We start from the raw sequence: 14,842 nt of genomic DNA on the forward strand, positions 1-14,842 counted from the left end.
TCGACCTGAAAGGGAAGTGAGACATCAGGCTGGCACAAAACAGGCGCCGAAGTAAACCGGCGCTTCAACTCTTGGAACGCCTCCACGGCTGCAGGAGCCCAGTTAGCAACATCAGAACCTTTCTTGGTCATATCCGTCAAAGGTTTAACAACGCTAGAAAAATTAGCAATAAAACGACGGTAGAAGTTAGCAAAACCCAAGAACTTCTGAAGACTCTTAACTGACGTGGGTTGAGTCCAATCATGAATAGCTCGGACCTTGACTGGGTCCATCTCCACAGCAGAAGGGGAAAAAATAAACCCCAAAAAGGGAACCTTCTGTACTCCAAAGAGACACTTTGAGCCCTTAACAAACAAAGCATTCTCACGCAAAACCTGAAACACCATCCTGACCTGCTCCACATGTGAGTCCCAATCTTCAGAGAAAACCAGAATATCATTCAGATAAACAATCATAAATTTATCCAGATACTTCCGGAAAATATCATGCATAAAGGACTGAAACACTGAGGGAGCATTAGAGAGCCCAAAAGGCATCACCAAGTACTCAAAATGACCTTCGGGCGTATTAAATGCTGTCTTCCATTCATCTCTTTGCTTAATGCGCACAAGGTTGTACGCACCACGAAGATCTATCTTGGTGAACCACTTGGCACCTTTAATCCGGGCAAATAAGTCCGACAACAGAGGCAAAGGATACTGAAATTTAACAGTGATTTTATTCAGAAGCCGATAGTCAATACAAGGTCTCAAAGATCCGTCCTTCTTGGCCACCAAAAAGAATCCCGCACCAAGAGGGGAAGAGGATGGACGGATATGCCCCTTCTCCAGAGACTCCTTGATATACGAACGCATTGCGGCATGCTCAGGTACAGACAGATTAAATAGTCTTCCCTTAGGAAATTTACTACCTGGAATCAAATCTATGGCGCAGTCACAGTCCCTATGAGGAGGCAGAGCACTGGACCTGGACTCGCTGAATACATCCTGATAATCAGACAAATACTCAGGAACTTCCGAAGGAGTAGAGGAAGCAATAGACACCGGCGGGGAATCAGCATGAATTCCCTGACAGCCCCAACTTGACACAGACATTGCCTTCCAATCCAAGACTGGATTGTGGGTCTGTAACCATGGCAGACCCAAAACGACCAAATCATGCATTTTATGCAGAACAAGAAAACGAATCACCTCCCGATGTTCAGGAGTCATGCACATGGTTACCTGCGTCCAAAACTGCGGTTTATTTTCCGCCAATGGCGTAGCATCAATACCTCTAAGAGGAATAGGATTTACCAACGGTTCAAGAACAAAACCACAGCGCTTGGCAAATGACAGATCCATAAGACTCAGGGCAGCACCTGAATCCACAAACGCCATAACAGGGTAAGAAGACAATGAGCAAATTAAAGTCACAGACAAAATAAATTTAGGTTGCAAATTACCAATGGCGACAGGACTAACAACCCTTGTTAGGCGTTTAGAGCATGCTGATATAACATGTGTAGAATCACCACAGTAAAAACACAACCCATTCTGACGTCTATGATTTTTCCGCTCATTTCTAGTCTGAATTCTATCACATTGCATTAAATCAGGTGTTTGTTCAGACAACACCACCAGAGGATTAGCAGTTTTGCGCTCCCGCAAACGCCGGTCAATTTGAATAGCCAGCGCCATGGAATCATTCAGACTTGTAGGAATGGGGAAACCCACCATCACATTCTTAATGGCTTCAGAAAGGCCATTTCTGAAATTTGCGGCCAGAGCACACTCATTCCACTGAGTAAGCACGGACCATTTTTGAAATTTTTGGCAATACACTTCAGCTTCATCCTGGCCCTGAGAAATAGCCAGCAAGGCTTTTTCTGCCTGAACTTCAAGATTGGGTTCCTCGTAAAGCAATCCGAGCGCCAGAAAAAACGCATCAATATTTGCCAATGCCGGATCTCCTGGCGCTAGCGAGAAAGCCCAATCCTGAGGGTCGCCCCGTAAAAAAGAGATAACAATTTTAACTTGCTGAGCTGAATCTCCAGATGAACGGGGTCTCAGAGATAGAAACAATTTACAATTATTCCTGAAATTCCTAAACTTAAATCGGTCTCCAGAAAACAGTTCAGGAATAGGTATTTTAGGTTCAGACATTGGACTACTGGTAACAAAATCTTGTATGCCCTGCACACGAGCAGCAAGCTGGTCTACACTTGTAATCAAGGTCTGGACATTCATGTCTGCAGCAAGCACAAGCCACTCAGAGGTAAAGGAGAGGAAGAGAGGGAAAAAAAAAAAACCTCAGAATTTCCTTTCTTATTATCCCACTTCTGCAATGCATTAAACATTCAATGTTGGCCTGGCATACTGTTATGACCCCAATGGCAGAGGGTCTCAGAAATAATTACTAAGTCTGCAAACACAAAAAAAACCAGCTCATAGGGCAGTGGTAACTGAGCTGACCATATATCTAATCCTAGCACCACAAATAGCAGCAGCCGGGGAACGTGCCTACGTTGGTTCTAGACGTCTCGCGCCAGCCGGAGAACTAACTAACCCTAGAAGGGAAAAGAAAGACCTTTCTTGCCTCCAGAGAAAAGACCCCAAAAGTTGGATACAAGCCCCCAACAAATAATAACGGTGAGGTAAGAGGAAAAGACAAACGTAAGAATGAGCTAGGTATTTAGCAAAGAGAGGCCCACTAGCTAGTAGCAGAATATAGTAAGATGACTTATATCGTCAGCAAAAACCCTATCAAAATATCCACGCTGGATATTCAAGAACCCCCGAACCGTCTAACGGCCCGGGGGGAGAACACCAGCCCCCTAGAGCTTCCAGCAAAGTCAGGAATCACATTTAGTACAAGCTGGACAAAAATAAGAGCAAAGCAAATAACCAAAAAACAAAGAAGCAGGACTTAGCTTAATTTTGCACGAACCAGGACCAGCAGACAGGAGCAAACAGAAAGGATCTGATTACAACGATGTCAGGCACTGGACTAAGGATCCAGGAAGTTTATATAGCAACACCCCTGGACTAACAACCCAGGTGGGTGCCAAACAGAGGAAAGACAATCCCAGAGTCATATCACTAGTAACCACAAGAGGGAGCCAAAAAGTCTAATTCACAACAGCAGAGCCATCTGCTCTGCAGTTTGCAAACCAACAAAACCAAAGAAAAGACAATGTGTGCATATACCCTAATGAAAATAAATAAGTAAAAAAGCATGTGATTAAATAATTCACATACGGTACTTAGTAAACACTGTTTTTGATTTAAATAAAAAGCATAAAGCTGTCCATCCGCAACAAGGTGTACCCAATTGGGACAGTAACTACACTCTCTAATGTTAAAACCTACCTCGTGTATGCACACATTGTCTTTTCTTTGGTTTTGTTTGTTTCCATGCCAAGTGTGAACATGCTTTTACATCATGCATGTTTTCAAGTCATACTCTGGCTCAGTTTCCTGTTTTTCTTCAGTTTGCAAACCAAAACTGACAAACCCAAACCCTTTACTGCAGGGTTTTTAAATGGAAGCTGTGGCCATGGGCCACTTGTAAGACCCAGTCTGGAGGGAGCGAACCGCTTGACTACCATCCTGTAGTACACTCCAAAAATAAAAGCCCTTAACGGGTATTCTTGAACATTGCCTTGGCCAACTAGCTTGACCAGGTCCACACTTTTATTTTGCCTTGTGATTCACAGGTGTCCTGCTGTGAATACAAGGCACTCCAGTGGCTCTAATAGGAGTCTGTCCACATCCTGGGGGATACATATCGACCCTTGCATATGATCCCCCTCACTGCCTCTCACAATACTGACTGGCCTCCATGCTGGTAGTATTAGTAGTCTTTTTCAGATGTGCACAACTTGTGGCAGACCAATACAGGGAGGGCCATTTATATGGATACACCCAAATAAAATGGGAATGGTTGGTGATATCAACTTCCTGTTTGCGGCACATTTGTATATGGGAGGGGGAAAACTTTTCAAGATGGGTGGTGACCATGGTGGCCATTTTGAAGTTGGCCATTTTGCATCCAACTTTATTTTTTTCCAATGGGAAGAGGGTCATATGACACATCAAACTTATTGAGGATTTCACAAGAAAAGCAATGGTGTGCTTGGTTTTAACATTTATTCTTTCATGAGTTATTTACACGTTTATGACTACTTATAAAATGTGTTCAAAGTGCTGCCCATTGTGTTGGATTGTCAATGCAACCCTCTTCTCCCACTCTTTACACACTGATAGCAGCGCCTCAGAAGAAATGCTAGCACAGGCTTCAAATATGCGTTGTTTCAGATGCTGCACATCTCGAGAAAAAAATTTTGCATGAGTGCAAAATATCAAGTAGAGTATCTTGACAATTACCCAACTGAAAAACGTTATTGAAAAAAAATTATTACCGTCCCTATTGCAATTTAAAGGGGTTGTCAACTACTCGGATAGCACCTTCTCAGTTCTCATGTTTCCCCATTGAAAAATAGCAACACTAATAATTGACTTCGATACTGTTCCAGCAGTGTCGAGTCTGACTCTCCCAGGGTTCACGTAACATTTTATGTCACGCGATTTTTGCACTTCCTACTTTTGGATATATCACCTATATCAGGAGGAAATGAGAGATCAGCAGCTCTTACTACCTCCAGATGTATGTGATTTGTCTATAGTAGGGGAGAGTGAAGCCAGCATCGATTGATCTCAGGTATCGCGTGATACAGCAATGTTACAGATCCCCAGGAGAGTCATTGACACCGCCGCTAGAATGGCGCCAACATCAGAAGGGATTATAAGTGTTATTATTTTACTAGGGAGAACTAAACCGAAAAAATGAACTGGAATACATGCTGGTATGCATGCAAAATAGGATCATGTTCACACTTGCCTTAAAACAGACAAAACCCAACACAAAACCTAAATGAAAAAAATATGCTGTAAGTAAATACCGTATATACTCGAGTATAAGCCGAGATTTTCAGCCCACTTTTTTGGGCTGAAAGTGACCCTCTCGGCTTATACTCGAGTCAGTGTCGGCGGGGGGGTCGGCGGGTGAGGGGGAGCGGCGCGGTGACATACTCACCTGCTCCTGGTGCTGTCCCTGCATGTCCCATGGTCTCCGGGCAGCTCTTCCTGTGTTCAGTGGTCACGTGGTACCGCTCATTAAAGTAATGAATATGCACGCATATTCATTACTGTAATGAGCGGTACGTGACCGCTGAACATAGGAAGATGTCGCCGGCTCCCGGAGACCATCTGACAGTGAGACGCTGCCAGGGACCATGCCGGGAGCAGGTGAGTATATCGGGGGAGGTAAGCATTGCACGATAGTCACCTTCCTTGTTCCCCCGCTGTGCACTGCTCTGTCTTCCGTCCTCTGGCTGTGATTGTTCAGGTCAGAGGGCGCGATGATGTAGTTAGTGTGCGCGCCGCCCTCTGCCTGAACAGTGAGTGCAGAGGATGGAAGACAGAGCGCATGTAACGAGGAAGGTGACTCGCTGGTGCCGGGGGCCTGAGGGAAGAGAGGTATGTGATTTTTTTTTTATTTTAATCGCAGCAACAGCAAATGGGGCAAATGTGTGGAGCATCTCATGGGGCCACAATATATGGAGCATCTCATGGGGCCACAATGTATGGAGCATCTCATGGGGCCATAATGTGTGGAGCATCTCATGGGGCCATAATGTTTGGAGCATCTCATGGGGCCATAATGTGTGGAGCATCTCATGGGGCCACAATGTGCGGAGCATCTTATGGGGCCATAATGTGTGGAGCATCTCATGGGGCCACAATGTGTGGAGCATTTCATGGGGCCACAATGTGTGGAGCATCTCATGGGACCACAATGTATGGAGCATCTAATGGGGCCTCAATGTATGGAGCATCTTATGGGGCCATAATGTGTGGAGCATCTTATGGGGCCACAATGTATGGAGCATCTCATGGGGCCATAATGTGTGTAGCATCTCATGGGGCCATAATGTGTGGATCATCTCATGGGGCCATAATGTGTGGAGCATCTCATGGGGCCACAATGTGTGGAGCATCTTATGGGGCCACAATGTGTGGAGAATCTTATGGGGCCATAATGTGTGGAGCATCTCATGGGGCCACAATGTGTGGAGCATCTCATGGGGCCACAATGTGTGGAGCATCTCATGGGGCCACAATGTGTGGAGCATCTCATGGGGCCACAATGTATGGAGCATCTCATGGGGCCACAATGTGTGGAGCATCTCATGGGGCCACAATGTATGGAGCATCTAATGGGGCCTCAATGTTGGAGCATCTTATGGGGCCATAATGTGTGGAGCATCTTATGGGGCATAATGTGTGGAGTATCTCATGGGGTATAATGTGTGGAGCATCTTATGGGGCATAAGGTGCGGAGCATCTTATTGGGCCATAATATGTGGAGCATCTTATGGGGCCATTATTAACCTTTGTGCAGCATTATATGGGGCATATTTTAATATGGAGCATTATATGGAGCGTATTTTGTATGGAGCATCTCTTGGGGCCCATCATGAACTGGATGGAGCATTATATGGGGCTCCTGATTCAATATGGATATTCAAAAACACTTAAACTACTGATTTCTCAATTAATTTTACTTTTATTGGTATCTATTTTTATTTTTGACATTTACCAGTAGCTGCTGCATTTTCCACCCTAGGCTTATACTCAAGTCATTAAGTTTTTCCAGTTTTTTGTGGCAAAATTAGGGGGGTCGGCTTATACTCGGGTTGGCTTATACTCGAGTATATACGGTAAGTAAAAATAATAGTGCATATATCATTAGGTACTAAGTAAACGCCAATTTTGTTTAAAAAAAAAAAAAAAAAAGCAGAAAAGCCAGCCCATCAATGTCAAGGTGTTCCCAAGTTTGGGATGGTCCTAACCTTGTACTCCAGTTCATTTTTTTCTCGGTTTAGTTTTAGGTCTCTGCGTTTAGTAAAGGTAAGGGTGTGACCTCTCTTTCTTTGAGCTGCATTTTACATTTAAAAAGCTCTCCACTAGCTGTGTATCCATGTTTGGGACCTTGTCTTGCTCAGCCCCTATTCACATAGGACGTCACTATGACACATGGTAAGATTTTAATATTGGAGGTTAGAACCATCCTGAACTTGGGTATACCCTGACTTTGGTGGGATGGTTCTAATGCTTTTTTTTTTTTAAATCAAAAATGGTGTTTGCGAAGTACCAAATTTATTTATGTGCACTATTGTTTTTAATCATAGAAAGTTTTTTTTTTTTTCATTTTGTTTCTGTCTTGGGTTTTTACTAGGGGGAAACAAGAGGATTGAGAAGGGGTTGTCTGAGTAGTGGACAGCCCATTTAACAGCACATTGCCGGTAAAATTTTAACATCATAGTGATATATTATTTTTAGTAATAGCATTATATTAGTGAGAGGCAGACTTGAATGAGCATTATATAGGATACTATATTGATATTTTAGATGTTATTGGAGGACAATGGCAATGAACACAAATGCTTTTTAGGTGCCATTACTTGATTAGTGATTGACCTCAACAAACATGGGTCCTTTACTTTCAATTCATATAGCGAATATGTTTTTTTTTACTGCCAAATTTGAGAAGTCTGATCCTCAATCCATGTGACAAAAAAGAGTTTGGGGTTTTTGATATCCTGCTGAGGTCTATCACTTTGTATAAAAGAGTTATGGTTCTGAATACCATAGCCTCAGGGTGGGCACAATATGATTTCTTCTGGAACAGACCATGGAATATAGTTTAATCTTTGACTGCAGATCTAAGGGATATAGGGAATGCAGTTTTTCTGTCTCTTTCTTTCTCGCGATCTCTCTAATAAATTCTTTACTATAAATAATACTGTATATATGACCCAATCTTTCCACTATAAACATGCAATCTGTCTTCTTGATGTATTGGGCTATTTGACCTGCATTCTGATTTTGGCATCTCTCGTTTGGCTTACTTATAGTACTTTTATATTTCTTGTGTATTTAGTCATCTGATTAGTTGCCTTTATAAGTTTCTTTGAAAACAAATCAACTCTGTGAGATTTGTCTATGAGAGTTAGTGTATGCTGTGAGTGACCTTAGGGGGCACCTGCTTCCTACCTGAGGCAGTGGCGGACAATAAATTCATCCTTTCTGCTTTGAATCCCTTTAGTTATGGTTTTAGACCTTGTTCAGATTAACCTTTAATGGTGCCTGAGGACATTATTTATCTCAAAGGGCTTTAAAGACCTAATGTGTATAGCTTGGTGTCAAGAAAGTTGGGTGTAAATGAAACTTTGAAATCCATTAAGCTAGTTTGGCAAAGTAGACTTGTTTAAGAGAAAGTAAAATGCTAGAACAGAGGTTAGGCTTGTGTCCTGCAGGGAGAGAGCCTAAACATCTGGGAAAGATAAGGCTACCTTGGTAATGAAATAGGCCCCAGTTTATAGATGTCTGTGTATAAATGTAGACAGAGAAAATTGGCAGACTAATTGCTTTTATCTACGTGGCGTTTGGCACTGCTGCTATAACTATGGCTTACTTTTATTCTCAGTCCTGATGCATTTAGGATTTCCCATGATTGCAAAATCCTAATTACAATGTCTAAGCACGATCAGTGCAGAAGAAGGTAAGTATTTAATTGTGTCTGTAAAATAATTAAAAGCAGTTGGTTATAAAAGCCTAATCTCTACTCCCGGATAAGGATTTCATCCGATGCCAGTGGTTAAAATGACTAAAAAGAGTGTTAAAAAAAAGTTATTTCACAATTAAAGTAGAATACAGGTGAAGTGCGCTCTGATGGATAATGAATACAGAGCTATGTCAGATGAACGAGAATATATATGATCACAGAGTGATGTTGTATTGATGAACATGTTTTGATATCGCTGACAGCAATATCACAATGCTTCATAGATCTTTACAACACCAGTACAATGAAACTTTATCAGGACATCTTTATTTCCCTGTCCACAATCTATTAGTTATATTTCTAATGCCATTGTATTTTAGTTTTCTTGTTACCCTAACATGAACACATACAGATACTTTGTTGCACATTAAACTGAAATGTAACCTGTGAACATTGATATTTCGAATGAACGTACCCCTTGTGTTCTCCACACTCAATAATACAGCTGGCTAAACAGTTATACATTAATATTACTGTGAGGCTATTTACGCAGAATGTTTTTTTAAACCCCTGGCAATTAGTGGCTTGTAAACATCCAACGTTAACATTAGAACATCTTCACTATTGGCGAGTAGTGAGGTTCCGCCCGGTGAGTGATAGGCTACAGAACAATGCCTATTACAGATGTCGCTACCAACAACATTTGCTCAGTATTCTGGGAAAAATGACTTTGATTTTACATTATTTACATATGCAGACACAGGCATACCATGTAAGATGTGAATTCTTCAGTAATTGTCAGCACAGTGTTTATAGTAAAATAGAATTAATTTTATTAAAAAGTCACTGTTTTTAAAAAAAAAATGTAAACAAGCAAATTTAAGAAACTTTGTAAGATATCTTGTCAGAGAATATATTTGCTTTCTTCACTGATGAGCCCCTTCTTCGTGTCCCCTTTCTCCTGAACACTCGCTCTACTTTGAAAAAAAAAAAAACCGCTCAATTTCTTCTTGGTCAAAACAAGACAGACTGCCAACAGTCAGATGTCAGATTATGTCTTCTATTCTACTGTATGAGGAGGAGAGGGGTAATGAAAAGTAAAGAGCAGAGTGAGAAAATATGTAGAGACAGACAAGAAAGGCAGATATACTTCAGTAAGTGTGTGATGTAGCTTATCCCAGAGCTGAAAAAAAGGCAAATACAGTTCTAGGATGTATTAAGAGAAGCATAGAGTCTAGATCACGTGAAGTAATTATCCCCCTCTACTCCTCCTTTGTCCGGCCTCATCTGGAATACTGTGTCCAGTTCTGAGCACCACATTTTTAAAATGACATTGAAAAACTGGAGCAAGTCCAGAGAAGAGCTACCAGGATGGTGAGCAGACTGCAAAGTATGTCCTACGAGGAACTGTTAAAGGATCTGGGATTGTTTAGCTTGCAAAAAATAAGGCTAAGAGGAGACTTAAAAGCTGTCTACAAATATCTGAAGGGATGTCACAGTGTAGAGGGATCATCCTTATTCTCATTTGCACATGGAAACACGAGAAGCAATGCATTGAAACTAAAAGGGAGAAGATACAGATTAGATATTAGAAAAAACGTTTTGACAGTGAGGGTGATCAATGAGCGAAATAGGTTGCCACGAGCGTTGGCAAGTTCTCCTTCAAAGGAAGTCTTCAAACAGAGGCTGGACAGACATCTGTCTGAGATGGTTTAGTGAATCATGCATTGAGCAGTGGGTTGGACACGATGACCCTTGAGGTCCCTTCCATCTCTAACATTTCATGTATTCTGCATGCAAAGGTCATTGTGAAGGGAGGAGCAGCATCAAGTGTAGTATTGCCTATTGTGATTGGTGGATCCTGTGTTATCAGCTGTGTATAGAGGAGTTACCTGTGCTCCCAATCCTGCCTTAGTTTATTAAGAAACTACTGCAAACACTTCCTGAAAAAAAATAACAGGAAAAATGAATCTAAAAAAGCCTCAGTGGCTAGTGGGAAAATTAAGATGACTAATTTACGTTATTTTTTTGGTAAAAACTGTTATTACAAAAAGAAAAAAGTTTTGCCAATATTATAAGTCGGATTTACAATTACAATAAGTCGGATTTAAATATGTAGTGTTCTCACGATAACTTCTCTTTAACAGAACAGATTGTCATGTTCTGGATAATCAGAAAGACACAAAATGTAAATTATAGAATTCTATGAACTTAACATTGTGAAAAAATATATATTTTTAGAAGAATAAATATTGGGCTTTTAATATTAATAATGTAAATGACCTCCCTTGATGTCATGTCTATTTTTCTATTTTCTTATTTAACATCTACATTATAAATTTATTGTTATATTTTTTTTCAGAAACTCTTTGCTCCGTGCACGTGGTTTCCCGAGGTTACTGAGGAACAGTTGTTTATGTTCTCAGAGTCGAGCTGCTCATAAGTATGTCCCTCGTAGAGCTGTACTTTATATACCTGGAAATGATGAAAGGAAAATACAAAAAATTGCCACTCTCACTGTGGACTGTGCAGTGTTAGACTGTGAAGATGGGGTAGCCATCAATAAAAAGGTAAGCAGATAATTATTAGTATTTCTGTAGCAAAATCTTAAGAAGATATCTTTGAGATATGCAACAGCAATTTACAATTTCCCTACCACCCATAAGATACTGTGCAAAAGCTCTTTAAATTGGACATTCCTTACTCTGCACTTTGTAGTGGAAAGATCATATCTGATTTTTTTAAAATAATTAGATGAAACTTTAAAAAATATAACACAGAAGAAAAAAAAATGAAACAAAATTATTCGTTCACCCCGAAAACCTCTATGTTGCTTTGTTTTAATCCCTATACTGTTGCTAGATAAATTGTTTGCACTTCAAAAATATATTGAGAATTATTTTTCAGAAATTAAAAGACTGATGTTTCCATATAAGCAATTACTATGTGTGCTAGAAATGTTGTGTAGAAAAAAAAACCCAATTCATCAAAACCTAAAAATATTTTTAGAAGTCTAAAAAACAAGATTAGGCCCCCTTCACATGTCCTGATATTCTGATACTGGAACAGCCGATACCGGTGAGGTCCGTGTTTTTGTGCCATCCATGTGTCAGTGTGATACCATTCGTGTGGCATACATACAGTCATATGAAAAAGTTTGGGCACCCCTTGTTGTGAATTCCGTTCTCTGACACCCTCCTGTGGTCATGAATGATACTTTGGTTAGTTCTGCTCTTGGACTCCCTCTGGTGGCTTTGAGCGGAACTGCTGGTCTCTGAGGTTTGCTTTCTCAGCTGACCTCGTTTACTGTTAGGCTGGCTTCCCTATTTAACTCTACTCAGATCGTTACTTCATGCCAGCTGTCAATGTATCAGTATTGGTTCAGATCTCTCTTGGACTTCTCTGAGGACCTGTCTACTCCAGCAGAAGCTAAGTCTTTGCTAGTTCATTTGTTGTTACTGCTTCCTGAATATATTTCTTAGTACTGCTAATTTCTAGTCCAGCTTGCTATCATGATATTCCCTTGTTAGCTGGAAGCTCTGGGGTGCAGAGTGGCACCTCCACACCGTGAGTCGGTGTGGGGAGTCTTTTTGCTTACTCTGCGTGGTTTTTTGTAGTCTTTTGTGCTGACCGCATAGTTCCCTTTTCTATCCTCTGACTATTTAGTGAAGTCCGGCCTCCTTTGCTAAAACCTGTTTCATTCCTGTGTTTGTGACTTTCCTCTTAACTCACAGTCAATATATGTGGGGGGCTGCCTTTACCTTTGGGGAAATTCTCTGAGGCAAGGTTAGGCTTCTATTTCTATCTTTAGGGGTAGTTAGCTCTTAGGCTGTGAAGAGGCGTCTAGGGAGAGTTGGGTACGCTCCACGGCTAATTCTAGTGTGTGTGATAGGAGTAGAGTTTGCGGTCAGCAGAGTTCCCACTTTCCCAGAGCTTGTTCTGATTACTAGTTTACTCATCAGGTCATTCCGGGTGCTCCTAACCACCAGGTCCATAACAGTACAGCTGGCCAACAAAGTGTTAATGCATCTCAAAAGAGGGATAAGAGAAGTTCTGAACCCATTTTTTTTTCTTTGCAGTGTGTTTTGTCTCTCTTTTCCCCTTAATCTCTGGGTGGTTCAGGACTCAGGTGTAGATATGGATATTCAAGGTCTGTCCTCTTGTGTGGATCATCTCACTGCAAGAGTACAAAGCATTCAAGATTATGTAGTTCAGAATCCGATGTTAGAGCCTAGAATTCCAATTCCTGATTTGTTTTCTGGGGATAGATCTAAGTTTCTGAATTTCAAAAATAATTGTAAACTGTTTCTTGCTTTGAGACCCCGCTCCTCTGGTGACCCCATTCAGCAAGTAAAAATTATTATTTCTTTGTTGCGTGGCGACCCTCAAGACTGGGCATTCTCCCTTGCGCCAGGAGATCCTGCATTGCTTAATGTAGATGCGTTTTTTCTGGCGCTTGGATTGCTTTATGACGAACCGAATTCAGTGGATCAGGCAGAGAAAATCTTGCTAGCTTTGTGTCAGGGTCAGGATGAAGCGGAGATATATTGTCAGAAGTTTAGAAAATGGTCTGTGCTTACTCAATGGAATGAGTGTGCCCTGGCAGCAATTTTTAAAAAGGGTCTTTCTGAAGCCCTTAAGGATGTTATGGTGGGATTCCCCACGCCTGCTGGTCTGAATGAATCAATGTCCTTGGCCATCCAAATTGATCGGCGTTTGCGTGAGCGCAAAATTGTGGACCATTTGGCGGTGTCATCTGAGCAGAGGCCTGAGCTTATGCAATGTGATAGAACTTTGACCAGAACTGAACGGCAAGAACACAGACGTCAGAATAGGCTGTGTTTTTACTGTGGTGACCCCACTCATGCTATCTCTGATTGTCCTAAGCGCACTAAGCGGTTCGCTAGGTCTGTCACCATTGGTACTGTACAGCCTAAATTTCTTTTGTCTGTTACTCTGATTTGCTCTTTGTCATCCTACTCGGTTATGGCATTTGTGGATTCAGGTGCTGCCCTGAATTTGATGGACTTGGAGTTTGCCAGGCGCTGTGGTTTTTTCTTGGAGCCTTTGCAGTATCCTATTCCATTAAGGGGAATTGATGCCACGCCGTTGGCCAAGAATAAACCTCAGTACTGGACTCAGTTGACCATGTGCATGGCTCCTGCACATCAGGAAGATATTCGCTTTTTGGTGTTGCATAATTTGCATGATGTGGTCTTGTTGGGTTTGCCTTGGCTACAGGTTCATAATCCAGTATTGGATTGGAAATCAATGTCTGTGTCTAGTTGGGGTTGTCAAGGGGTACATGGCGATGTTCCGTTGGTGTCAATTTCTGCTTCCACTCCTGAAGTCCCTGAGTTTTTGTCGGATTACCAGGATGTATTTGATGAGCCCAAATCCAGTGTCCTACCCCCTCATAGGGATTGTGATTGTGCTATAAATTTGATTCCTGGTAGTAAGTTTCCTAAGGGCCGACTTTTCAATTTATCTGTGCCAGAACACGCCGCTATGCGGAGTTATATAAAGGAGTCCTTGGAGAAAGGGCATATTCGCCCGTCTTCATCACCGTTGGGAGCAGGGTTCTATTTTGTGGCCAAGAAGGATGGTTCTCTGAGACCCTGTATAGATTACCGCCTTCTCAATAAGATCACGGTCAAATTTCAGTACCCTTTGCCTCTGCTGTCTGATTTGTTTGCTCGGATTAAGGGGGCTAGTTGGTTCACCAAGATAGATCTTCGAGGGGCGTATAACCTTGTGCGTATTAAACAGGGCGATGAATGGAAAACAGCATTTAATACGCCCGAGGGCCATTTTGAGTACCTGGTAATGCCATTCTGGCTTTCAAATGCTCCATCTGTGTTTCAGTCCTTTATGCATGACATCTTCCGAAAGTATCTGGATAGATTCATGATTGTATATTTGGATGATATTTTGGTCTTTTCGGATGATTGGGAGTCTCATGTGAAACAGGTCAGAATGGTATTCCAGGTCCTTCGTGCTAATTCCTTGTTTGTAAAGGGGTCTAAATGTCTCTTCGGAGTTCAGAAGGTTTCCTTTTTGGGCTTCATTTTTTCCCCTTCTACTATCGAGATGGACCCTGTTAAAGTTCAGGCCATTTATGATTGGACTCAACCTACATCTGTGAAGAGCCTCCAGAAATTCCTGGGCTTTGCTAATTTTTACCGTCGCTTCATCGCTAATTTTTCTAGTGTGGTTAAACCTTTGACTGATT

The 14,842-nt window shown here is 41.6% G+C and overlaps 1 protein-coding gene across 1 annotated transcript in view; it reads left to right on the plus strand.

Moving 5' to 3' along the window:
* The window catches only part of CLYBL (citramalyl-CoA lyase), a 581,768-nt gene that overhangs the window by 267,104 nt on the left and 299,822 nt on the right, over window positions 1-14,842 (plus strand). Inside the window, 1 exon segment of the mRNA XM_077297069.1 lies at window positions 10,973-11,180. Within this exon segment, the coding sequence (XP_077153184.1) occupies window positions 10,973-11,180 (208 nt within the window).

This window comes from Ranitomeya variabilis, chromosome 3 (genome assembly GCF_051348905.1).
Source record: "Ranitomeya variabilis isolate aRanVar5 chromosome 3, aRanVar5.hap1, whole genome shotgun sequence".
In the NCBI taxonomy this organism is placed as follows: Eukaryota; Metazoa; Chordata; class Amphibia; order Anura; family Dendrobatidae; genus Ranitomeya; species Ranitomeya variabilis.